Source organism: Geotrypetes seraphini, chromosome 8, assembly GCF_902459505.1.
Source record: "Geotrypetes seraphini chromosome 8, aGeoSer1.1, whole genome shotgun sequence".
NCBI lineage: Eukaryota > Metazoa > Chordata > Amphibia > Gymnophiona > Dermophiidae > Geotrypetes > Geotrypetes seraphini.
In genome coordinates, this window is record NC_047091.1 from 178,708,136 (window position 1) to 178,735,264 (window position 27,129).

General features: G+C 43.8%; 1 protein-coding gene across 2 annotated transcripts in view; it reads left to right on the plus strand.

The window, feature by feature from the left end:
• Positions 1-25,961, plus strand: part of CASTOR1 (cytosolic arginine sensor for mTORC1 subunit 1) — a 77,224-nt gene extending 51,263 nt beyond the window's left edge. Inside the window, exons 7-9 of one of the 2 annotated variants that reach the window (XM_033956850.1) lie at positions 2,173-2,255; positions 14,026-14,120; positions 20,467-20,526. In XM_033956850.1, the coding sequence (XP_033812741.1) occupies positions 2,173-2,255; positions 14,026-14,120; positions 20,467-20,511 (223 nt within the window). In that variant the 3' untranslated portion in view covers positions 20,512-20,526. Of the gene's footprint in view, positions 1-2,172; positions 2,256-14,025; positions 14,121-20,466; positions 20,527-24,822 lie in introns of those variants that run through there. The other variant, XM_033956849.1, reaches the window with a different exon arrangement.
• The last annotated feature ends 1,168 nt before the right edge of the window (positions 25,962-27,129 follow it).

Below are 27,129 nucleotides of genomic sequence, written 5' to 3' on the forward strand. Positions count from 1 at the left end.
ACAACACTATTACCGTATATACTCGAATATAAACTGAGGTGACCGGTCCCCCCCCCCCAAAAAAAAAAAAGAGGAAAATAAGTTTTGACTTGAATATAAATCGAGATTAGAAATTTGGTTATGTGAGTGTTGTAAGTAATGCCGTAAGTAATCACTAATTTTTGAGTCTAAAAATAACTGAAAGAGAGCTGACAAATATCTTCCTATTTAACATCACCAACCAAAGTTTCTGAACTTCTATCCCCACCAGAACACCTGGCTCAGTTACACATGCAGAAAACAGAAAAACCCTTTTCAAATGCAACCCCACAAATTAAAAGTACTATTTTTTTTTTTTTTTTTTTTTATTTTATTTATTCATTTTTGAATTCTTACAACAAGTGAATTAAACATATTATAATCAATTATCATATGACATTTGTATTTACAAACAACTCTTCTTATAATATAGAATAAATCCCCCCCTTTTGTCAAAATTCCTATTTCCGTATGATATACATTCCCCATCTCACCCCTATATATCTACTACCCATGTGCTAAGATATCTGATCATTAGAATAATTAGTCAATGGTTCCCAAATTTTTTTGAAATTATGAAGATTCCCTTGTTGTAACGCTAACACCTTTTCCATTTTATATATATGACAAACTGAGTTCCACCAAAATGTATAATTTAATTTAGTATAATCCTTCCAATTTTGAGTAATTTGTTGCATGGCGACCCCTGTCAATATTAATAATAACTTGTTATTATTTGCAGAAATCGGACTCTGAGTTCTCATTGCTGTACCAAATAATATAGTGTCATATGAGAGTCCACAAACGAAACCTTAATATGCCAGACTCTGCACACAGTACACCACAAGAGAAATAGAAAGAAATGCATTTCTTCCTGAATAGTTCAAATTATAAAAAGATGTAAATTTTCAAAATTAACTATTTCAATCACTAAATTGAAAATAAAAAAACATTTTTCCTACCTTTGTTATCTAGCGATTTTTATTTTTCTGATCAGCTTGTTCCCTCTTTGCTCTTAACTCTGTTTCCAAGGCCTCCTTAGGCATTTGCTCTTTGTTTTCTCTCCTTCACCTCTTGCACTACATCCATCTTTGGCACTGATTTTCATATTCAGTTTTCTTCCATTTTTCTGCCTCCATCTCAAATCTAACTTTTCAGCTGTTCCCCTCTTCTCCATCCATGTGCCACCATCTCCTTTCTCTCCTCTGCCCTTCCCATTCAGCATCTCTCTCTTCTTTCTCCCTCCCCACCCCCGGTTCCACCAAGTGTTCTGCCCACCCAGTTCCAAAGCATCCCTACCCACAAAAACTACAAGGAGGTCACTGAAGCGGGAACAGTTCTTTTGTGCTGCCTGCAGCCTCCTCTGCACCGTTCCTTTGCTGCTGTCCGCCCAAGCAGAAACAGGAAGTTGCTTGAAAGGGGAGTGGACCGCAGCAAAAAAAATAGTACAGAAGAGGCCATGGCAGCACTGGAGAATCAAAGAACAGTGGCTTTTAGGCACTTTTGTCCTTCACTATTTGCTCCCCGCCCCAGTCCAATGTTGCACTTACAGTTCCAGTCAGGAAGCCAACGCCGACACTGCTGGTGAAGGGCCTGGAGTATCTGCGTGTGCTCTAAGCTTGCTGGACTCCCTTTGAGAATCCCAGAGAGGGCGGGAGCCAGCAGGCTTGAGCAAGCACAGATTCTCAAGGCCCTTCACCAGCACAGAGCGTGGGTTTCCCGAGTCCTGGAACTGTAAATTCAATGTTTGTCTGGGGCAGGAGGAGCGAGGGATAGGAGTGCTGGTCATTGGGGTGGGGGGAAGGAAGATAGCAATGCTAATCAACAGAGGGGATAGTAGGTGCCGGTCATCAGGGGGAGAGAGGGGGGGAGAACAACAGTGGCAGTCATTGGAGGGGGGTGGACATCGGGGGTGGGGTGGAAAATAGCACATTGGTCATCAGATGGAGAAGAGATGAAAAAAGCACCATCATGAAAAAGGAGGCTCGAATATAAACAGAGGCCCCCATTTTTGGGCTATTTTTTTTCTGTTTATATTCGAGTATATAAGACACTTATTTTCTATACAGAATGTATTTGACAGTTCTTTTTAGGGAGCCTTTGTGTTAATATTTAAGATTATCCAGAGCTAACTCATTTCTCTCTTGCTTCAAGGTTTCCCAGTGACCTCCTCTTGACAAGCTCCTCGGAGGAGCTCTGGCACATGGTAAGGATCGGTGGGCAGCCCCTGGGATTTGGTAAGTATTCCCATTCACAGGGAAAACGGTTTTTGGGCAGCTACACTAACTGAAATTAAGAGGCTCTCTTATATTAAATGCTAATGGAGATCCCAGGGGATGGGGTGATAACTGGACCTGAAATCTCTGAACCCTGAAAGAGTTTATAATTCTCCAAAAGGACCCAATAGAGCATTAGCTAGTAAGGTGGCAGAGAAGAATTTATTTTCTAGTTCCAGTCCTTCAACTTTATCAAACCATTTGTTTACGCTTTCCCAAAATATTGGAGTTAGGCCAGTGTGATATAAATAAAACAGAACAAAAGGAAAATAGTGATGATCAATACAGATATCGATATCTCCTTTCCCCCCTTTTTAAAAAAAAATTGTATCTTAAAACTAATTAAATTTTGCATCTACTCCGTGTTTCCCCGAAAATAAGCCCTAGCATGATTTTCGGGGTAGGTCTTAATATAAGCCCTAGTCGCCGGCAGCAGCGCTCACCCCCCCCCCCCCGCTCACCCCCCCGGCTTTCCCTTCTATCCCTCCCATCCGAACCCCGACCGCAAGACTGTACCTGGTAACAAACAGCAGCATCTGCAGCACAGGCTGCATCGCGGCCTTCTCAAACCCGGGTATTCGGTGTGCCGCGTTGCTGATGACATCATCGGTGATGTGGCAGAGGAACGCCCTGGTGTGAGAAGGCTGCAATGCAGGAGGAGTAGAAGAGCTGAAGCGGACGTTCTCCTCTTCTGTTCCAACAGAGGCCTGGTTTGTTTACCGCTGACCTGTGTGGTAACTAGAGCGGTGAAACATGCTGGTGCAGTTCGCCTGTCCGCGGTAGCAGCTGAGGTGCTGGAGGAGTGGCGGTAAGCGCGCAGACGGCATCATGAAGGTATACACGCTGAACGAGGAGCAGCAATGGGACAACAGGGGCACTGGACATGTCTTATCCACCTATGTAGAGCGGTTGAAGGGGATGTCTCTGCTAGTGCGGGCTGAGGCAGACGGTTCACTTCTTTTGGAATCAAAAATAAATCCAAGCACAGCATATAAGAAACAGGACACCCTAATTGTTTGATCAGAAGCCAAAACTATGACTTGGCCCTTAGCTTTCAAGAAAAGGTTGGCTGTGATGAAATATGGGAAAAGATTTGTCAGGTTCAAGTAGATGTCACACAGGACCTCATTGATGAATCGGAAGAAGAACGCTGTGAAGAAATGCCAGAAACAAGTCAACTAATTGATCTTCCTATTTGTGAAATCGACAAACTTGAAGAGATTGCTGACCTAGTGACCTCTGTTCTATCCTCTCCCATCCGTAAAGAAAAGTTAGCATTAGCCTTGGAGACTGAAGGCTATATTAAAAAAAACAAAAAACTGTTGCAGATCTCCAAATCTGTGAAAATTTGGGTTCTGCTGCACAAGGGGAGGGAAGGATAGAAGCTGCAAGGGTTCTGATGCACAGGGGACTGGGAGGGAGGGAAGGATAGAAAGATACTGCAGAAGGGGATGGATGAGAGGGGAGGAAAGATGCTGCACATGTGGGGGAGAGAAAGGAAAGAGGAAGAATTGGGGTGAAGAAGAGGAAGGGAGAGATGATCATTGTACATGGAAAAAAAATAAGGCCTAATGTCTTTTTGGGGTCCAAAATTAATATAAGACTGTCTTATTTTCGGGGAAACATGGTAGTCATAAAGCAGTCACTTTAGAATGATTTAAGATTTATTTTTATTTATTTATTAAAAAATTTATATACCGCATATGACTATGCGGTTTCCATATCACATACATAAAATCTTGTTTTCCCTGCGATTTCCACATATAACAGACATGTCTGGACAACATCATAAACTGGTAATGTGGCATTTTCTAAGCTTATGGTTTGCAGTAATTTATATAGTTGGTATCCCTCTAGATCAGTCTGTGTACTGTAGATTTCTGCAGTTCTACCAGCAGATGGAGACTTAGGACTACCGATTCCAAGTGATCCTGTAAGTACCCCGTGCAGTCCACAGCTAGACAGTATTTCTCAGTTTCCAGCAGATGGTATTGTCCCTTTTTTATTTTTTTAGTTCAATTTGTTTATTGAGAATTTTGAATGAACAAATAACAAACGATATAGAAATAAAAATGTAGCTGGAACATACATATTAAGGATATTAGAAGAAAGAATACGATCATGATATAGAACCGCAATATCCTGAATTGTATTGTCCCTTTTTATCAGGCATTTAGAGAGAGAAATGACAGGAGGTTAGCTTCTGCCCCAGGTCTGGCTTTTAGGATGCCACATCAGGCAGCTGGGTGCCACCCCCTCCTTCCCATGTTTCTCTGGGCTGTTGCCCTCGGCTGTAGGATTCTATGCCTCGGCTTCCTTCGCCAGTTCTAGGAGGGAAACCTTCTTCGGTACTTTCTAGTGGAGTAAACCGCAGTAGACAAACTTGGGGTGGGGGAAAAGGCACAATGGTGAGCCTTTCCCAGCCTCTGATAAGCTCTGCTGCAGTGATGGCTGCCAAGTTCCTCCACCAGGGAGTGGGGATACTTCAGTACTCGGTGCAAGAGGTTGTAAAGGCTTTGCTATTGTAGGGAGAGAGATTATGGCACTAATTGGCATGCCTGTAGCAGAGAGAGCCTGGGATTTGCAGAATTCTAGAAGTGGATAATTACAGCAGGTCACAAAGACAAACAATGCTTAGAAATAAAGCAAATGAGCAGTTTTGAAAGCCCAGCCAGCGTGGCTATGCATCAGGGCAAACTTTAATAGGACAACATAATCCTAAATTAAAATCATATAAATATACATTTCAATTTTGGTTCACTTATAAAAAAAAATCATACTTGACATACAAAACAACTCTGTGCAATGTATTGGGCCATAAAAGGATAACTTAAAAAACTGTGAGTATCTCTTATGTAAACCATGTATAGAAGTTAAAAAGTATACCATGAGTTTAAACTATGCATAAAAAGAGTACAATCCAAAAATGACCAATGTCATGATTATATATGAAAAGTGAACATAATGTGTTAAGTGGTGAATACAGTCTAAGGGGGAAGTTATGCTGCTTTTAGGGCTTTGTCATGCCTCTTAGTGCAACTTAAAAGAGCTCTAACGTGGCCCAGCTTAATTTCCCTTGGCGAAATATAAGTTGCTATAGTTAACATAATAATGAGACGTATGTTGCATCTCATTACTATACTAGAGTATCAAACAAGGATACTGAACTGGGAAAAGGCGATAGAGGGACTGAGTGGACATTTTTTGGAAAAAAACCCAAGGACAATAGAGGGACTGAGTGGACATTTTTTTGACAAAAAAACCAAGGACGCAAAGCAGGGGGCCAAGGAACAAATGAAACTAAAGAGCGGAAAAAGGAGGAAACAGCCAGAGCCAGAGGGACATACAAAAATGGAGAAGCAGGCTGAGGACGAGTTAGACGCACCACAGGAGCAGGGCGAGGACGAAACAGACACACCACAGAAGGAGGATGAACGAAATGAGGCTCCGGGGCTGACCAACCATGAAAGGGTAGGCAGGAGCACCAATCCACGAGGAAAACAAGCAGAAAAGGTAAACAACAGGGACTTAACTTGCCTATACACAAATGCTAGGAGCCTAAAAACCAAAATGGGGGAGCTAGAAATTATAGCCAGCAAGGAGGACCTAGACTTAATTGGAGTCACAGAGACATGGTGGTCCGAGGACAATAAATGGGATGTGGTCCTACCAGGGTACAAACTCTATAGGAGGGACAGGACACATAAGAAGGGTGGAGGAATAGCGCTATATATAAAGGACTCCATTCCTTCAACCAGGTTGGAAACAACAGTAAGGGCGGACGGCTTGGAATCGTTATGGGTTAAGCTGACAGGAGGAAAGGGAGCAGACATAAAATTGGGGCTCTACTACTGCCCACCAGGACAACTGGAAGCAAACGACCAGGACCTGGAAGCTGAATTGAGGCAGGTATGCAAAAGCGGAAGTGTGGTGGTGATGGGTGACTTCAACTACCCTGGGATAGACTGGAAAACTGGACACTCAAATTGCACGAGAGAAACAAAATTCCTGGAGGTGGTGAGGGACTGTTTCATGGAGCAGCTGGTCAAGGAACCAACACGGGGAGATGCCACTCTTGACCTAATACTCAACGGGCTAGGGGGACCCGCAAAGGACGTGGTAGTACTAGAACCATTAGGAAACAGCGATCACAGCATGATCCAGTGCAAGATAGAAATGGGAGCATCAAAGGTGAAAAGAACTACAACAACAGCATTTAACTTTAGAAAAGGAAATTACGAGGCCATGAGGAAAATGGTGGGAAAGAAACTCAGCAACAGCTCAAGGAAGATACCTGGGTAGAGGGTACCTGGGCCCTACTTAAGGGCACGGTGCACGAAGCACAAAACCTGTATGTCCCCAGGTTCAGGAAAGGGTGCAAAAAAAATCGAACCCAAAACCCGGCGTGGATAACAAATGCAGTGAAAAAGGCGATAAGAGACAAGAAAACATCATTTAGAAAATGGAAAAAGGACCAAACAAAGGACAACCAGAAGGAACACAAAAGGCACCAAAAGGACTGTCACCGAGAGGTTAGGAAAGCAAAAAGAGAATATGAGGAGAGGCTGGCGGGGGAAGCAAGAAACTTCAAACCATTCTTCAGGTATGTGAAGGGGAAACAACCAGCCAGGGATGAAGTGGGACCGTTAGACGATGGAGACAGGAAGGGAGTAGTAAAGGAAGAAAAAGAGATAGCTGACAGGTTAAACAAGTTCTTCTCGTCAGTCTTCACGAGAGAGGACACATCCAACATCCCAGAACCTGAGGTGCACATAAACGGAAACCCTGATGAGAAGCTAGTCCAACTAGAGGTAAACAAAGAGGATGTTCTCAGAAAGATAGACAGACTAAAGAGCGACAAATCACCAGGTCCGGACGGCATCCACCCAAGGGTATTAAAAGAACTGAGAAACGAAATAGCAGATACACTAAGCCAAATATGTAACCTATCCTTAAAAACTGGGGAGATCCCAGAAGACTGGAAAATAGCCAATGTCACGCCCATCTTTAAGAAGGGATCAAGGGGTGACCCGGGAAACTACAGGCCGGTGAGCTTGACCTCGGTTCCGGGAAAGATGATGGAAGCACTAATCAAGGACGCAATCTGCGAATACATAGAAGGCAATGGACAACTGAAGGCGAGCCAGCACGGCTTCTGCAAGGGAAGATCGTGCCTCACGAACTTACTGTATTTCTTTGAGGGAATAAACAACCAGGTGGATAAAGGGGAATCCATAGACATCATTTACCTTGACTTCCAAAATGCTTTCGATAAGGTACCTCACGAAAGACTACTTAAGAAGCTGTGGAGCCACGGGGTGCAGGGGGATATCCACCAATGGATCAAACACTGGCTGGCAGGCAGGAAGCAGAGGGTTGGAGTAAAGGGCCATTACTCAGACTGGCAGTGGGTCACGAGTGGAGTTCCACAGGGGTCGGTGCTGGGACCAATCCTGTTCAATATATTCATCAACGACCTGGAGACGGGGACGACATGTGAGGTTATCAAATTTGCTGATGACACCAAGCTTTGCAGCAGGGTTAGAAACGCGGAAGACTGTGAGGTCCTGCAAAGAGACCTAACAAGACTGGAAGAGTGGGCAAAAAAATGGCAAATGAGTTTTAATATAGAGAAATGTAAGGTCGTGCATGTAGGTAAGAAGAACCCGATGTTCAGCTACAAAATGGGGGGATCACTGCTAGGGGTAAGCAACCTTGAAAGAGACCTGGGGGTGATGGTGGACACAACATTGAAAGCATCAACTCAGTGCGCAACGGCCTCAAAGAAAGCGAACAGAATGTTGGGTATCATTAAAAAGGGTATCTCAACCAGGACGAAGGAAGTCATCATGCTGTATCGTGCAATGGTGCGCCCACATCTGGAGTACTGTGTCCAATACTGGTTGCCGTACCTCAAGAAGGACATGGCAGTACTCGAGGGGGTCCAGAGGAGAGCAACTAAATTGATAAAAGGTATGGAAAACTATTCGTATGCTGACAGGTTGAAGATGCTGGGGCTCTTCTCCCTGGAAAAGCGGAGACTTAGAGGAGACATGATAGAAACCTTCAAAATCCTGAGGGGCATAGAGAAAGTGGACAGGGACAGATTTTTCAGACTGTGGGGAACCACTAACACAAGGGGTCACTCGGAAAAATTGAGAGGGGACAGGTTTAGAACAAATGCTAGGAGGTTCTTTTTTACCCAGAGAGTGGTGGACACATGGAACGTGCTTCCGGAGGTTGTGATAGCCCAGAGCACATTGCAGGGTTTCAAGGAAGGTTTAGACAAGTTCCTAAAAGAAAAGGGGATTGAGGGTTACAGATAAAAAAGAAGAGGTAGGTTACAGAAACGGACAGGAACCACATTACAGGTCATGGACCTGACGGGCCGCCGCGAGAGCGGACCGCTGGGCGAGATGGACCAATGGTCTGACCCAGTGGTGGCAACTTCTTATGTTCTTAAACACCCTAATGTGACTTGTGGTGAAACTGCAAGTCGCATTAGTGTCATGAAATCATGCTAAAATAAGCCAACGTTTGCTGAGGAACTTTGCTACCTGATGCTCCCAGGCTGTCAGACCAGGGCCCCCTGGCTGAACCACTACCCCCACCATGTGCAAGACGGTTACCTATAAAGTCATTGATGGTTCCAGGGGTCCTTGGATAAGTGCGATGGCCATTTACTCCGGCTTGGTTTGTTACATGTCCCAAAACGGCGACCACTAGGGGTCCTGTTTCCAACTACTATATATGTGTTATATGTATGATAGTCGTGGTACTGTTTTAAAGTTATCCTATTATGGATTGATACATTAACACAAAAACTTCTTGGTGCAATTACAGTGTTATATGGAAACGTTTGGCTCATTATGTTTATAAATTAAAATCATATTATGTTGGGGGGGGTTCTTATTATTCTTTAATTTGTATATATGGGCTACTGTGAAGGAGCAGCACAGATGGTCTCTTCTTGGTTTGTTGCTTGCTTGACTGTGTATTATGTTGTTGAGAAAATAATAAACACATTTACAAATAAAAAAAAAATAAAATCATATTTTGTAGTCCTATTTTTTTTATTAGTTTGCCCTAACACGGTCATATTGGGCTTTTTCAAAACTTCTCATTTTGTGCAGCAGTAAAATTGCTTTTTATCTACCTGTTTCTCATGGATTTGCTGCGATTCCTCACTGACTGGCATTCAGAGGTGTTGCAGCAGAGTCTTGGCCAGTAGTTGCCACCGAGGGGGATATGGTGCAGGCATGAGTTGGCCTTGGAAATGGCAGGAGACCCAATTTCAGTGGGAACTGTTGCCTTCCCTTGATGCCTCCCATGCAGTGTTGGCCCCTCCTCTCTGCCAGCCTTGGTTACATTAGAGGGTGTGGGTGAGTGCAGCAAAGATGGGGAGCCCTTGGAGATGTTGGGATTTTGCTTAAAGTAGAAACATAGAAGCACGGCCCATCTAGTCTGCCCACTCCAATGACCCTCCCCTACCTTTCTCTGTGAATAGATCCCACGTGTCTATCCCATTTGGTCTTAAAATCAGGCACGCTGCTGGCCTCAATAACCTGAAGTGGAAGACTATTCCAGCGATCAACCACCCTTTCAGTGAAGAAGAATTTCCTGGTGTCCCCGTGCAGTTTCCCGCCCCTGATTTTCCACAGTTGGAGTTCTCCTTGCTTCAGGCCAGGGGGCTCAGATAGTTTACTTAGGAGCCAGATTTGGAGGACAAATGATTAATAGATTCCCAGAAGCTATCCAGGAAATGTTTGGAGGCTGTTATAAGGGAAAACACCCTCCAGGGATTCAAGACAAAGTTAGACAAGTTCCTGCTGAACCAGAACGTACGCAGGTAAGGCTAGTCTCAGTTAGGGCACTGGTCTTTGACCTAAGGGCCGCCGCGTGAGTGGAATGCTGGGCACGATGAACCACTGGTCCGACCCAGCAGCGGCAATTCTTATGTATCTGCAGAGTCTATGACTATTGTGTCTGTGAAAGGAGGTGTGGCCCTTAAAGACTCTCAGGAAACCTTTTTTGAAGTAGGTCTTTGTAGCAGTTTTGGTACTTCTATGGGAATAGTGTAGCACTTAGGCATGCTTTAAGTGGGTCAAACAGGTGTTGGACGACAAGCTCTTGGAAGGGGCTGAAGTAGGATGATGTCCAGAGAGAGACAGGACTGAGATGAACTTTGCTTTCCTGGAGTATGCCTTATAATCTTAGGGCCTCAGCTAAGGGCATGGTTCAGCTTATGGTAGTGTGAGTTTTTCTGGTTGTGCAGCTGATCTGCAGATGCCACTCAGCAAGCTCTTCCAAGGGAATAGGTTATTTGGTGAAGAGTTGGAGAAGTTAGTGAAGACAATGGGATAGTCTAGGTGCTGTGCCTGTCATTTCCTCTGTGCTAGAGGTTGTTTTATGGATGCTAAGAGGTATTGCCCAAGAAGTTAGGACACAATGAACTAGGTGTTTCAGAAGAGTCAGGCTCTTTTAAGGGGCCATAGAGGTGGAAGATGCTCTTTTGTGGTATCTAAGAAGAAGAGAACCTTCCCAACCTACTTTTGATCTTGTGTGAACAGGTCACTCGGAGTGCCCAGATTTTGCATGGAAACTCCATTCTGTCATTATGGTGACCTCCTTGGGTTTGACAGCACACCTTCATATTCCCATCTGGCCAGAGACATTAGAGGTTTCTTTGCGTTGCAACGTTGAGCCAACATTTTCAGTTTGCAACAGGTGAAGATGGTATCCACTTAGCCATGAATCAAGGCATCTTGTTTCTTGTATCTAGGAAAGTAGAAGGGAATGAGGAGGAGAAGCAGCTGCATTGCTTGGATGTTGTGGCACTGCATGATTATCTCGAGGATGGAAGAATTTATCATTTGGACACTTATTTGTACTTTGGGCAAGGAGAAGTGGCCTCTAAGGCAACTGTGGCTTGGTGAAATAAGAGGGCATATACTTTAAGGTCATGAGGGTTCCTATTTCCCGCCCCGCCCCCCCCCCCCTTCCCCCCAGTGCTCAAGGCCCATTCCACTAGGAGGCAGGTGACCTCTTAAGTGGAATGTAGCCTTATTCCTCCTCCAGATATTTGTTGGTTGTCCTTGCATTCCTTTGTGATGTACCATCGCTTGTATGTACAGGCTCACCAAGACGCAGACTTTGGGGCAAGGGTATCATCTGCAGGATCGTTTCTGTTCCCACCCATAGTTACTACTGCTTTGATACTTTCCATGTGTCTGGACTGGTTTGGAAGGATGTTAAGGAAGGAGAAATTAGACCATATCTGTTTAACTTTTATTTTCCTTTGTAGTCCCCCCAGATCAAACCTCACCCTGTTGCATTTTTCTAAAAGTGGTTGGCAGAAGAATTACGAAGAAAGAAGCAGTGGTGAATTTTGAGGCAGGAGTTGGTTTTCCTGATTTCAGTCTCTTAAGTATATTATTCTGTGGCTGATTGCTCCGTAGCGTTAGGGTGTTTGTGGTTAGACCTATGACCTTGTGTTGTGTTGGAAATACTTGGCTGCAGCCTGCACAGGATACTTATAGGATCATTTTAAAGCCAGTAGGTCCCAGTCTACATTGGCTGGTAGGAGTGTGTAAACCAACACTTCTGGACTGGTCTGGAAGGATTAAAGAAAAGAAAATTAGCAGGTAGGATCCAACTTCTCTTTTGTGAGAATTATTGATATTTTGACAGTGTATATATTAGTTTTTCTTTTTAATGTATCGCATGCTAAAAAGATAGAATCATCCTAACTCCAAAATAAAAGGAAATTAAAGTTTTTTCCCATGCCCATCCCAGATTTCAGCTGCAGAAAGAAAAAGCATAACATGACAAGTATGAACTACAGCCACGTCTTAACTTCAATGCTTGATTATCTTCATGGTCTATTTAGCAAAGGCACTAGTGCCTTAATTCTTCAGCTAGATTTTAGTAGTGCCTTTGATCTAGTAGATCATGAAATATTGTTGAGTTGTTTAGACACAATAGGACTTTCAAGAAGGGTCTGGAACTAGTTTCAAGGTTTTTTGAAGAAAAGATCTTATCGAGTGATTTGTGACGGTAACTATTTTCATTTATGGAGCAACCTATCTGGTGTACCCCAAGGTTCTCCGCTATCGCCTATCTGATTCAAGATCTACATTTCCCCTTTAGGACATTTATTACAGAGTTTAAATGTAAAATTTTATATATACGCAGGTGACATTTCTATTTTAATCCCTCTAAATAATTTTACCACTGAAATTTTAAACCAGATATCTTCAATTATGACTCAGATAGAGCAGTGGGCAATTAATTTCAAACTGAAACTCAATACGGAAAAGACCAAACTTTTCTTGGCTAGTCCCAATGCCAAAATAACAAACTCATTGCTTCATCCTAATGGTCATGACTACCCGATTATTAAATCTATCAAAATTCTGAAAGTCAAACTAGACCGACATTTAACACTAGCAGAACACACGAACCTAGTGGTACAAAAATGCTTTTTTACATTGTGGAAATTAAGAACCACATTAGTCCATATTGTCGTTTACTTCATTGGCTGCCTTTGGAGGCAAGAGTATTATTCAAATTTTCCTTTATCTGCTTTAAGCTGATATTGGGATTGTCTCCAGCTTACCTTTTTCCTCATTTTATGTTACATAGACCATCAAGAGAAACTAGAAACTTCTACTTATTTGCGTATCCAAAAATTAATGGGTGTAGATATAAGACCTTCTTCGATAGGACCCTAGCAACAATCTTGGTTAGGTAAATGTATTCAGCAAGCTATGTTATCGGAAATTAATTAAAACCACTTTGTTCGATAAATTTATTACTTAGTGAGTTTTATTACTGAAATTCTATTTTACAAATATTTGTATTTTTTACTGTATTTCGCTGATTGTCCAGCTCTTTTTAATGTAAACCGCCTGAAACTTTTGGTTATGGGGTATAAAAAAATAAAGTTATTTATTATTATTCTTTAGCAGAAGGGATGATGATGAATGAGGACTGGTATTTATAGCAGGTTCATAGATGAGATGAATGGTGGACATTTTAAATTGCATTAAGAAAATAAATCTCCAAGTAATGTTGCAGAATCAGCTTCTAAAATTAAATCTTCAGGCATTCTGATTAGAGAATGACACGGGGTCAAATTTGTCCCTGCCTCTGCAGGAATGCAATTTCCCCATCCTGTCCCCATGAGTTTTGTCGCTGTCCCTGCACCTTTCCTGTAAGCTCTGCCTTAACCGCACAAAACACTTAGGATTTGAAAGTGTTTGAGGCTTGTGCGGATGAGGTCGGAGCTTAGGCATTGGTGGAATGAGGCATTATGACATCACAATCTGAGCTCTAGAATGTTGCTACTTAGGATTTGAAAGTGTTTGAGGCTTGTGCAGGTGAGGACGGAGCTTAGGCATTGGTGGAACGAGGCATTATGACATCACAATCTGAGCTCTAGAATGTTGCTACTTAGGATTTGAAAGTGTTTGAGGCTTGTGCAGATGAGAACGGAGCTTGCAGGAATGGGGCAGGGACAGGAAAAGAACTCGTGGGGATGGGACAGGAAAATGAGTTCCCATGTCTCCGTGCCATTTCTGATTTACTATCCAGTCTTTTTGTTTTCATGTTGTCTGGGGCATGTGACCATACAAGCACATTTTATAATGCAGAAATACCTCCTTGGGGAGAGAGACGGGCAAGGGGGGGGACCCTGGTTTGGTTTCTAACAGTCTGTTTTTATTTTCAGATGAGTGTGGAATTGTAGCTCAGATTGCTGAACCCTTGGCAATAGAAGATATTTCCGCTTATTATATCAGTACCTTTAATTTTGATCATGCCTTGGTAAGTTCTAGCTGTTATGTTATTTCAAATATGGGCAGGCCATGACGCTTCACTGATTGAATAGCCATTCTTCACCATGGGACCATCTTGTCTATTATTTATTGTTTTATTTTATAAATTTCTTCACTGCTTAAAGCCTAAGCGGCTTACAACATAACATACACAGTCATGTACACACACGTAATCAGTAATAACATTTTCTACCTAATCCTCCCAACTCTTCAAACTAGCTAATAACTTAGATAAAAACAGATTATAAAATTCTAAAACATCACTATCTGCTAAAAAGCTTTCACAAACAAATATATTTTTAGTTGCTTCCTAAAGGACATCTTATCTTTACATAGTCTCAAATATCCCGGTAAAGCATTCCATTTTGGGGGACCTGCCACCTCTATTGATAACTTCTTGGCAGAGTCTGAACGTAGCGTTTGGGCTGGTATGTATTGTTTCAATGATTACCTTAAATACCATGGGATATGGGATAGTATGAAAAAAAAGGGGGAAGATTATCTAAAAATAACAGGATTTCCCACTTTAATAGCAATACTACACAAAGAAATTTAAAAAAATATTTAAAAAACCCAAAATATGTTCTAAAAATAAAAAAAATAGTGCTCAGTAAATCAACATCACTTTACACAGGCAACGGTATATAGAAAGCAATGTTATGCCTTACATCATCGCACCCTCCCTGCCTCCTAAGATGTCACAGATGTATCTTGAGCGATTCTTCAATAAATCTCACAGAGAGGCTGTAGCATAATGTAGTTTTCTATTGTCGGATAATCCCAATGTGCAAAGTTCAAACAATCCAAAGTCACCAGTGTTCAAAATATCAATAAATGCTGGCACTGTCGTCTCGAAGTTGGGACATTGGATCATCTATTGTACTATTGTCCCTTGATACTTAAATTTTGGAGATACATCTGGTATCAAGTGAACAAATTTTGGAAAATCCAGTGGCACAGATGTACGTTAATGAGGGCTAAAAGCCAAATATCTGCTCGGAATAACAAACTTCTCTTTATAATGACAGGGGTTGACATACAACTTATTTTGAGGACCTGGAAAAACTGGGATCGATTAAATTATACTTTTTGGTGGGAATCTCTGTCACACTTTTAAAATGGAACGTATGGTGGCCATATAACAGGGACATTATAGGGAAGTTTATGGATATTTGGTAGCCATTGACAAAATTCTGTAAGGAGTGATTGTTGATTTTCCCCTTTTTGATAACACAAGTCCGAGGGGGGTGGAAAGATTTTTTTATTTTTATTTTTAAATTTTGAGTGCAAATTTTTGGATAAGTAGAAAGGGGATGATATATGTATTTGTCATAGAATATAATTCTGAGTGAACTAGTCTTTAAGCCCTTTAAATTAATGGGTGTTAGAATATGTCTGTCTTTCTTTCTGTCTCTTTCCCTACCCTTGTCTTTTTCTTTCTGTCTCTCTCCCTCCCGCTGTCTTTCTTTCTGTCTGTCTCACTCCCTGGCCCCCTTTGTCTGTCTGTCTGTCTTTCCGTCTCTCTCCCTGCCCCAGTGTCTTTCTTCATTTCTTTCTGTCTCCCTCCCTACTTCCCTGTGCAGCAGCCACAGCATTCCCTTTCCATCCATATCACTGGAACAAGCTTCCGGTGCAGGTGGTCGAGGCCACCAGCGTGCTTGACTTCAAGAATAAATGGGACATCTACGTGGGATCCCTACGAATTCGAGTTAAGGAACTGGGTCATTAGCATTCAGACTTATTGGGGTGGGTCAGTAGAGTGGGCAGACTTGATGGGCTATAGCCCTTTTCTGCTGTGCAGCAGCATTCCCTCCCCCTCTAGTTCCCTGTGCAGCAGCATTTGTTTCAATCCCCCCCCCCCCACTTCCCTGTGCAGCAGCCACAGCATTCCCTCCCCCTTCATTTCTCTGTTCAGCAGCATTTTTTTTCCTTCCCCCCCCACTTCCCTGTGCAGCAGCTGCAGCATTCCCTCCTCCTCCATTTCCCTGTGCAGTAGCATTTTTTCCCTCCCCCCACACTTCCCTGTGCAGCAGCCGCAGCATTCCCTCCCCCTCCATTTCCCTGTGCAGTAGCATTTTTTTCCCTCCTCCCCCACTTCCCTGTGCAGCAGCCACAGCATTCCTTTCCCCCTCCATTTCCCTGTGCAGCAGCAGGATTTCTCCATCCCCTCTACTCTTCCCGCGGTCTGGCCAGCTCCCTTGCAGGAGTTATTTTTAAGTTTAAAGGTGCCGCGGCGGCTCCTCTAACGATCCCTACCTACATCGGAAGTCTTCTCTGACGCAGGTGTGGCTCGTGAGAGGAGCCGCCGCTGCACCTGCAAACTGAAAAATAACTCTGGCAAGGGAGCCTGTCAACTGGCAGCTCAATGAGAGCCACAGCTTCAAAATGGAGCCCTCTGTCGGGCAGTGGATTTGCTCACCTTTGGGATTTTTGAAGCTTTGGTCTGGCCTGCTCCATGCGTGCCTTGCCGTAGTGTATTTTTTAGTTGAAAGATGCGGCAGCGGCTCCTCTCATGATCCCCACCTGCGTTGGAAGTCCGACGCAGGCGGGGATCGTGAGAGGAGCCACCACCGCATCTTTCAACTTAAAAAAATACAGTACGGCGAGGCTAGCAGGGTTAAGGCCAGACCGAACAACAGCACGGAAAACAGAACCCTAAGCGCGCATGCGCACTCCTACCTGCCGGAGACCTACAGCTCACGGAAAACGGAACACAGAGGTAACAGTGCGCATGCGCGCTTAGGGTTTTATTATATTAGATTTAAGTGTTGTTAAAGTGTAAATGACTGTATAATATGTTGCAATTATTTTTGGCTTTAAAATGAATAAAGATTTACAAAAAAACCAACAAAACAAAAACATCTCAAGTAAATATAATTAGCAGTTCAAAACCAAGTCAATCACTTCCTCAAGTGATTGACTTGGTTTTGAACTGCTAATTATATTTACTTGAGATGTTGATATTTTGAACACTGGTGACTTTGGATTGTTTGAACTTTGCACATTGGGATTATCCGACAACAGAAAACTACATTATGCTACAGCCTCTCTGTGAGATTTATTGAGGAATCGCTCAAGATACATCTGTGACATTTTAGGAGGCAGGGAGGGTGCGATGATGTAAGGCATGACATTGCTTTCTATATACTGTTGCCTGTGTAAAGTTACGTTGATTTACTGAGTACTATTTATTTAATTTTTTAGGACATATTTGGGGGTTTTAAAATATTTTTTTGAATTTCTTTATGTAGTATTGATATGCCAGAGGAATCTCAGTTAAATGAAATAAATGCCACACATGTCTCCTGGGACCTTAAAGTCATTCAGTTCGTTTGCTTTCCATTCAGAATGGAATTCAATCGGAGGGAGTGCAGTCTGAGAGGAATTTATGATTGTGCCAGGAATTTATAAAAAAAATGTGTTGGCTTGGCTCTCTCTGTGTAGGTTGTAGGGACAGCTCTGTTTCCTTTTAATGTGAAGGAAGGAAGTTGGGGAAAACCTCAATGCTGTAATGTCTGCATGCACTGAGTCATCTTTTCACACAGGAATGCCCCTTCTCTCATCATGGAAGGGCATGTGTGTGCTTTCTGGACTTACCTGTGTCTTTACCTGCTGACAAATAAAGTGAGCGAGTTGTGCTTTTCTTCTCTTCATCACACTGGAAATTTGTAAGCATGTCCCTCAAAAATATATTTCTGTAATCAGAAGACACAGAGAGGTGCGAGTGCTACATCTTTCCTCGCAATTTTGCACAGATACAATTTGACATTGGTAGGAAACTGTCTGCCACAAGTCACTGTATTATATTGTATGTTTAAATACAGTCAAACCTCGGTTTGCGAGTAACACGGTTTGTGAGTGTTTTGCAAGACGAGCAAAACATTCCCGCAAATCGTGCCTCGCAAACCGAGCGTTGACTCGATTTGCGAGCCCCCCCCCCATTCGTGTTGCCCACCCCCTTCGCTGCAATTGGGCATCTCGCACTCACCCACCCAAACACAATCTCTTACCATGATCTGTTGCCGGTGCCCGAAGATCCTCCCTCTTGCTTGGGCTGGGCCTTGAGCATCTGCGCATGCTCAAGGCCTTCTAGTTCTCGCTCTCTCCGAGATTCTCAGAGACAGCGAGAACTAGAAGGCCTTGAGCATGTGCAGAAGCTCAAGGCCCAGCCCAAGCAAGAGGAAGGATCTTCGGCATGTTCTGTGCGTTGATGCTGGTGCCAGATTGAGATAAGAGATTGTGTTTGGATGGGTGGGGGATTCCGGATCGCAGCCAGGGGGGGCAATGCGAGCGGGGAGGATGCCGGATCGTGGGGGTGTGTGGAGCAGCGCAGGTGTCCTCGGGGGTGGGGGTAAGGTGGAGCAGCACCAGTGGCCTCGGGAGGGGGGGGACGAATCAAGTGAGTTTCCCTTACTTCCTATGGGGAAACTCACTTTGATATACGAGTAAATTGGTTTACGAGCATGCTTCTGGAATTAATTATTCTTGTAAACCAAGGTTCCACTGTACTTTTATTAGTCAGATTTGCAAATGAAATAAGAACAAGATAAAACAGAACTTGCCCACTTACAGTACAGTGCAAGCCTGACCAGTATTTTCAAACAATAAATCCCCCACCCCCTAAAGCTCCCAAGAAGCAAAAGAATTAAAAATGTGATATTGATCTTGCCATGTCTTAACTATAAATTCAGCATGCGACTTCTTGCTGTGTGCGACAAGGATGTCCAAAAAGGTTTTCCAAATGAACAGAAGTTGCAACCTTTCTTACAGTCCTGATTATCCACAGTGTATTGTTCCATCAGGAGTAAATGTATCATATATGATCTCCACTGAGCCAAAGATGGAGATAACTATTTCCTATATTCCATCTACTATAATAAAACCCTAAGCGCGTATGCGCACTCCTACGTGCATGTTCTGTTTTCCGTGATCAGTAGGTCCCCGGCAGGTAGGAGTGCGCATGCGCGCTTAGGGTTCTGTTTTCCTGTAAGGCAGTTCGTCGTCGTCGTCGTCAGCCCCTCCCCGGCGCACCCGAACCCCTGTTGACCCTCCCATCAGAACCTCCCTTCCCATGGTCTGCTCAGCTCCCTTAGTCCCTTGCTGCCCCCCTTCCATTCCCGCGGTCCCGACAAACCTCCTGGTTCCAGCAGCATCTGCAGCACTCTAAACACGCTGCTTCGTGGCCTTCTACTGCCCTGATTTGCTCTGCCACATCTCTGATGATGTCAGAGTAAATCAGGGCAGTAGAAGGCCACGAAGCAGCATATTTAGAGTGCTGCGGACGCTGCTGGAGCTGGGAGGTTTGTCGGGACCGCAGGAAAGGGGGGGCGCAAGGGACTAAGGGAGTTGGCCAGACCGCAGAAAGGGAAAGGGGGGGTAGGGTAAAATACTGCTGCACAGGGATGTGGAGCGGAAGGGAAATACCGCCACCGCTGCTGCTGCACAGAGAAGTGCAGGGGGAGGGAAATACTGTTGCTGCAGAGGGAAGCAGTGTAGGGGGAGGGAAATGGACGGGGAGGGATTGCTGCTGCACAGGGAAGTGGGGTGGGGGGAGGGAAATGCTGCACAGAAAAATGGAGGGAGAGGGAATGCTGCTACTGCGGCTGCTCACAGGGAAGTGGGGGGAGGGAAATGCTGCTGCACAGGGAAGTGGGATTGGGGAGGGAAATACTGCTGCACAGGGAAATGAAGGGGGAGGGAATGCTACTGCAGTTGCTGCACAGGGAAGTGGGGGGAGGGAAATGATGATGCACAGGGAAGTGGTGTGGGGGAAAAGCTGCTGCACAGGGAAATGGAGGGGGAGGGAATGCTTCTGTGGCTGCTGCACAGGGAAGTGGGGGGGAAAGAAATGCTGCTGCATAGGGGGCAGGGAGAGAGACAGATATAAAGAAAGACAGACAGCGGGAGGGAAGGAGACAGAAAAAAAGAAAGATACGGGGGCAGGGAGAGAGACAGACAGAAAGAAAGACAGCGGGAGGGAGAAAGACAGACAGACATATTCTAGCACCTGTTAATGTAACGGGCTTAAAGACTAGTTGTATATAATTCTGGAGGCCGCACCTTCAAACAGATATAAAAAGGATTGTTAGTCCAGAGGAAAGCTACTAAAATGGTGCGTGGTCTTTGTCATAAGGCATATGGGGACAGACTTAAAGATCTCAATAAGTATACTTTGGAGGAAAGGCAGGAGAGGGGAGATATGATAGACATTTAAATACCTACATGATGTAAATGCACCTGAGTTGAGTCTTTTTCATTTGAAAGAAAGCTCTGGAATGAGAGGGCATAGGATGATGATAGGCTCAGGACTAATCTAAGGAAATACTTTTTTACAGAAAGGGTGGCAGATATGTGGAACAGTCTCCCAGAAGAGGTGGTGAAGACGGAGACTGTGTCTGAATTCAATAAAGCATGGGATAGGCACCTGGGATCTCTTAGAAAGAGGAAGAGAGAATGGTTACTGCGGATGGGCAGACTGGATGGGCCATCAAGTTCCTCTGTTTCTATTGTATAAACACGTTTTGGGTCTGAATACTTCCGAGAAATTAAATGATTATTCCAATTTACTGAGGACCTCAACATCTGTAACTCCTGCGGGGGAGGGGGGATGTCCAGTTACGCTATTGGCCAATGTAGCCTCTGAGGCGTTTGAAGATTCCCCTGCAGCCTTCAGTAAGACGAATGATGCTGCTCTGCATGATGAGCCAACTTCATATATTTTTTTTTAAGGCAGTTGTGCAGTTAAGTGGTTAGGACTGTAGCAGATGCTCTTTCTCCATCCACCCACCACCTTAAAAGTAGAAAGTTGTTTCACTGCTCTTTTGAGCTGAAGCACTCCATTCTTGCTTTCACATTTTTTGTGTTTTATCTCGGCCTTATGAATTCCACTACCATCTCCTCCTCCCCCCCCCCCCCTTTGGGAGGCACTTTAGGCATTCACCACCTTTTGACGTTGCTCTTGTTTCCTCGCCTGTGTTCCTTCTGCATTTTTGCCTTGATGTCTGTCTGATTTCTTTATGTCCTGTGGTCCAGCTTTTACACCATTTTGTTTGCTTTTTTTTCTGGCTTGCCTCGAGCCTCTCTTCTTACTGAGATCCAGCCTCCAAAACTGAACACAGTATAGTAAATAAGGCCTTGCTAATGGATGTGTACAAGTAGGGTTACTTGATGTTCAGATTTCCCCCGACATGTCGTCTTTTTGAAAAGCTTCAAATCGCATCGGGACAGGGAGGAAGTCCGCGCATGCCACATGATGACATCACAAGCATGTGACATCATCATGTGGCATCTGCGCATGCACGGACTTCCTCCCTGTTGGACAAGAGCAGGCGATTGGGGACGAGATTAGGGCTTTACAGGGCAGGTCTAGGGGTCTGGATTTTCCAATTGGAAAATCTGGCAACCCTGTGGTCCAAGAGCCATCATAACTTCCTCTCTTTTCCTGCTGGTTATGACTCTGGCGGGCCTGAATCCTTTATCAAATCGTGTCCCAACCTCAAGATAATTGCACTGTCAGCACAAGGGTGTCTCCTGTTTTGTGTCATCTTCCACCTTCCCATCGCGTACCGGTCCTTTCAACTAGAGAATGACACGGTGACAAAATTCATCACCGTTCCCGTCCCCGCGGGAAACCATCTTCATGTCATTCTTTAAGGAGAGAGGGAAGAATCAGAGTATAATTGGGCAAAACCACTGACCCGCAAGCTTTGCTTTGTAGAATACTAGTGTAGAAGGACTGAGGTTGAAATAGACACTAGAAAATGACATGGGATTATTTCCCGCGGTTATCCGCGGGGACGGGAACAGTGATGAATTTTGTCACTGTGTCATTCTCTACTTTCAACCTCTGCCCTACATCATGATAAAGCTTAAGAGCTGAACGTGTGGTTCTCATGTTGCTCAAACCTTCCAGATGATGCGGTATACAAACCTAAGATTTAGTTTAGTTTATCTCTTTTAAATATTCTAACCCTTCAGTGGTTTTGCTCACAAAGATACTAAACAGAGCTGGTTCCAGGATCATCCCTGAGGATCTTTGGATTGCTACCCTCTGTCTGTGAGCCAACCAGTTCACCACCTTTGGTCTCATCTACAGGCTGCAGGTCAAAATCCAAGTAGACCACATTCTAGACCTATCTAGTTCTCTAGTCAGCCAATAAAAAAAAGAAATTCATTAAATGTGTTTGACACAAACCTGCTTCTGTAGAACTAACTTTTATTTCCATTATTTTTCCCGTTCATGAAGTGAAGCAGAAAGCTTGGTGTTTTCAGTCACCTCTGTTACCACTGTAAGGAGAAGGTCTGCATTCACTTTTAATTGTTCCTGTCCTTGTGGCAGTACTCAACTCTTCAGACCTACCCAAACCTACACTAACTTACCTTACTTACAGTGTGGCATTGACCAGTGGTGCTAAGCATTCACTGTGATGTAACCTGACTCTGAAGAGCCTCACAGACTAAGTGGGATGCAATGAAAGATAGCGGCTTGCCTAAGCTCACAAGGATTGTCGGTGGCAGAGGCAGGATTTGAACCCTGTTTAACCACTAGGCCGCTTCCTCTCTGAACTGCCTTAGTATTCTGGGATGTCTCTCATCTGGCCCATAGCTTAAAATAAACTAGAATGCGCTGGCATTTTAGTATGCAGGTTTATTACATAGGTCCAGAGGAAATGCCTGTTTCCTCTGCTTAAACTGGGGAACTGGGTTTGATTGCCCAATATTATATGCAGGAATAAGAGAGAAACAATTATGTCCAGTGGTAATACCTCTCATGTAGAACTAAGAATTATAAAGCAGCTCTGAAATATGACAAATTTTCTCTTAACTGAAAACTTTCAAAAGTCAGTTCAATTTCTGTTAAAGGAGGAAAAAGCTTCAGATTTCCGTATGCTGCAAGTACGAAACTAAAAACCCTCCTGCTTGAGCAAGTTCGGACGTTCTAGCAACGGTGCACAATTACAAATTAATCATATATATATATAGTGAGTTATTACTGGCTCTATTTATCCTCTCCGTACTGTCTGCTATTGTTGCTTGGACCCTTCAGCATAATAATTATATCATGAAACTTATCTTGCTGTCTCTGCCCCGGCCTACTGCCGACGGTTGCTAGCTGGCGTTTCACTGTGTCAGGTCGAAGAACCCACTCTTTCGGCATAACTGCTTAATCTCACTGAAGAGTTTTGAGTATTTGGGCAACTGTTGTCCTCTTTTCATCAAGCCACCATTTATCTAGAACTCTGCCTATTTCAATTCAGGTGATAAAGGGTTAATAGTCAATTTTGAAAAGATTTGAAGACTTTTTTTTAAAATCATTTTAGGAAGTTTCTCTTAGGGTAATTCAAATGTCAAATTGTACCTAATGTCGTAATGTTAAAATTCTTATGTCCTTATTTCTTCTAATGTATCCACAGTGGAATATAAGTACTTAATGAAATGTACCAAGTAGGACCCAGGAGTACAGAGTGCCACTAGTCCTAAGTCAGCCATAAGTTCAAATCAACCAAGCCTAGTTTTGCTTGGCCTTTGGAGGGCAGTATTAGTGCCGACTGGGCAGCTAATGCTATGGGGATATGCAGTAGAGGCTGATTGGAACTGGTGGTTTTGGTTTCGGCCAAAATGGAATCTGCGGCCAAAATTTGTAACTGTTTCAGCAAAACCAAAAATGTGGCCCCACTACTACCATTGCCACCTTAAGAAGCGCCCGCCCACAGCTCTACCTGCCCAGGGCAGGATTAATTTGTCGAGGGCCCCTAGGCACACAAGTACCCAGGCGGAAACAGGAAGCTGTGTCAGAGGGAAGCTTTGGGCAAACAGCGCCACTTACAAAATTACAGTTCCCGTTGCCTTTCTTACCCGCGTTGCTTGCTTGTCTTACTTTCCGTCAATGGGGGGGGGGGCCCACATTGCAGATCGTGGGGGGGGGCATGTTGCCAATCGATGCTGGAGGGGCTCATCGCCATTTGGAAAAAACAATGTTGATGCCCTCCTTCATCGGGCCCCCCTGACGATTTCGGGCCCTAGGCACATACCTATTTGGCCTATTGGTTAATCCTGCCTTCTCTGGGCCTACCTTGTAAAGGCTCTAGTGGCTTCCTCTGGGCAGGAGCGTCCCTCTTTTTTCTTGCTTCTGTGTTCACCACATCTTGCAGCCACCATTTTGAAATTTGGAATGGCATGAGCAAGAGACTTGCTCCTGCTTATGTTATTCCTGGTTCCACAATTGTGGTTGTGACCTACCGCAGCAGTCTCATCTGCCATTTTGAACACAGAGCCACTGGAGGCTAGAGCAACAAGGGATGCTTCTACCCAAAGATGCCACTACATCACCAGGGCCTTTAGAAAGTTGGCCCAAGGAGGGCCTACAGGGATGATGAGGCAATGGGTTTTCTCTTGACCGGAGTGGTCTTGCAGTGGGATGATATTTTCAGTTTTGGTGCTGAATCTGAAACCGAAATTCAGTCAGCTTCTAATATGCAGTCTTCAAACCAGCCTTATAACGGGGGAGGTGACGTTCTCTGGTTTGTTCATGATCCAGTGAGAGCATGGATCATATTGGTGATACTGCTGCAAGCCAGGGGAGGTCTACTTGCCTTAAGAAAATTTGTGATGTGGTGATTCAGTAAAGGGGGATGGGTTGGGTTGACCATTAGGTAGCTGAGCATTATTGGGTTTCTCCTGCTTTTTCTTAGGTTCCTGAGGAAGATATCAATCGAGTCATCGATGTGCTGCATAAACGAGAGGAGAGTGGCAGATGACATGGAAACTTGTCTCCCTTTCCTGTTTGTATTCACCCGGAGAGTCCCCCATCAACTGGGCCTGACTGCAGTAGCTAAGGAGCATGGATGCTTGCTTCAGAACAGCCGGAGGAACTCTGACAGATCATTCCACTTTCTGCCCACTGTTACGCTGATTTTCAAATGATCTGGAAGGTCCTCGTTGCTATTCCTCGGGAGCAGGACATTTCCAGAAAGACTGACTTCCAGAAAATATTGCCTTTGGCTCCCACTTTTTGGGGCTCAGCTGTTTCAGTATTTCTTTAACCAAACCTCTGCTCTAGGAATAGAGAGTAGAAATGGGTTTCTAAGGACCTGGGAGTGGAGTTACATTAAGCTGAGACTAGTATTATTTTGAAGCATATTGGCCACTGTATAGCTGTACTAACGTCTTTTTTACCTACTAAATTAGTGTTTTAGTGTCTTATGAGGCAATACTGATGCTGCCAATATTTTTTTTTTTTTGTTTCTTAGGATACAGGAAGCTAGAATATAGCTGTATACTGACATTTTATAGGTAGTATTGAAATGGATAATGTTGCCCTAGAAGAATGGCCTTGAGCCGATTAAAATATTGTCAGAGGGATTTATTGAATGTGTACTGATTTAAATTTTACGCCAGTGCATTTGTGTGTGGGGTCTCAGTTGAAACGTACTAGGATATTTTTCAGTATTAGTCTGCAGATTTTGCACTGGAATAAAATCAATTTCATTTGTGTGTCTGTTTTAATATGTGGACTTTCAAAAGTTCAGAAGGTTAAGAGGTAGAATAGTCTTGAGTGCAATCAATAAGACTCCCTTTGTTGGTTGGTTTTGGTTTTTTTTTTTAAATTTGCAAAGAAACTTTAAGGGGATGATAATGCAGGGATTCTAGGGCAGTATTACAATAAGCAACTTTGAGAATATCATATCCCACAGCGTGGAAGTTATATAAGAACATCAGAATAGCCTTACTGTCAGGCCAATGGTCCATCAAGGCCAGTAGCCCGTTCTCACGGTGGCCAATCCAGGTCACTAGTGCTTGGCCAAAACCCAAGGAGTAGCAACATTCCATGCTACCGATCCAGGACAAGCAGAGGCTTCCCCCATGTTTTAATAATGGACTTTTCCTCCCAGAATTTGTCCAAGCCTTTCTTAAAACCAGCTACGCTATCCACTTTTACCACAACTTCTGGCAATATGTTCCAGAGCTTAACTATTCTCAGAGTGAAAAAATATTTCCTCCTATTGGTTTTAAAAGTATTTCCCTGCAGTTTCATCGAGTGTCCCCCTAGTCTTTGTAATTTTTGACAGAGTATGTAGTTTATGGTGTGTGTATGGGTTGTTTTTTTTTTCTGTTGGAAAAGAATAGGTAGCACATTTTGAGCATGTGGGGCTGGGCTGGCACCTCGGATCCCCTCAGTGTAAATGGACTAGTTCCCGGAGCGGATTATCCAATCATGCTTAGGTTGGGAAGCTGGCAGACTGCAGTGCGTTCTCTTCATCGGGTCTGAAGAAACTGCACATTTTGCTCAGGCTTAGTAATGTTACATTTTTAAAAAATGTTCTGCATGAAGCATTTATAACCTTTGTAACATAAAGAATGTTTCTTGTAAAGCCATATTTTTGCATAGATATGTTTTTGTTTAAAATGATTTTGTCAATAAAATGCATTTGAAATATCCAACTCTTTTTTTTTTCTTTTTCTTCTTTGTGGTTCTTCCGTGATAGGCGCTGGGTGACAGTTACAAGTGCTAAGAATGAGTTCAGCTAGTCTGAGCCTGCAGTGTGAATCATACACTATGAAAAGACCTTCGTTGAAGTTACTGCCCCCTGAGAGACCTGCGTGTTCCCTATTTGTCTTGGCAGGCAGGACCACTTTCCATTTAATTTGTCTGTTGTGTCACAGATGCCTCAGCAAGAACTTAACCACGGCTCCATCTGACACTGGTAGCTCCAGATGCCTTTGCTATCCAAGAGAATGGCCTCTGCTTCCTCCTCTTTGAGTGCGGCACAGCGGTTAAAAACTTATACATCAAAATGACACAATCACCAATAAAGCAGTGCAAAATAAACACAGGTGGACACTATTACCACAACCACTCAGGGAACCCCCCAGCCAACTCCCCAAAAAATTAAAAAACGAACAAAATTTAGCTTCAGAAGATTTTCATCCAATGCTTATGCCCTCCCTCCGATGTCAGCGCTGACAACGTGGAAGACTTCCGTTCTGATCGGCTGTGT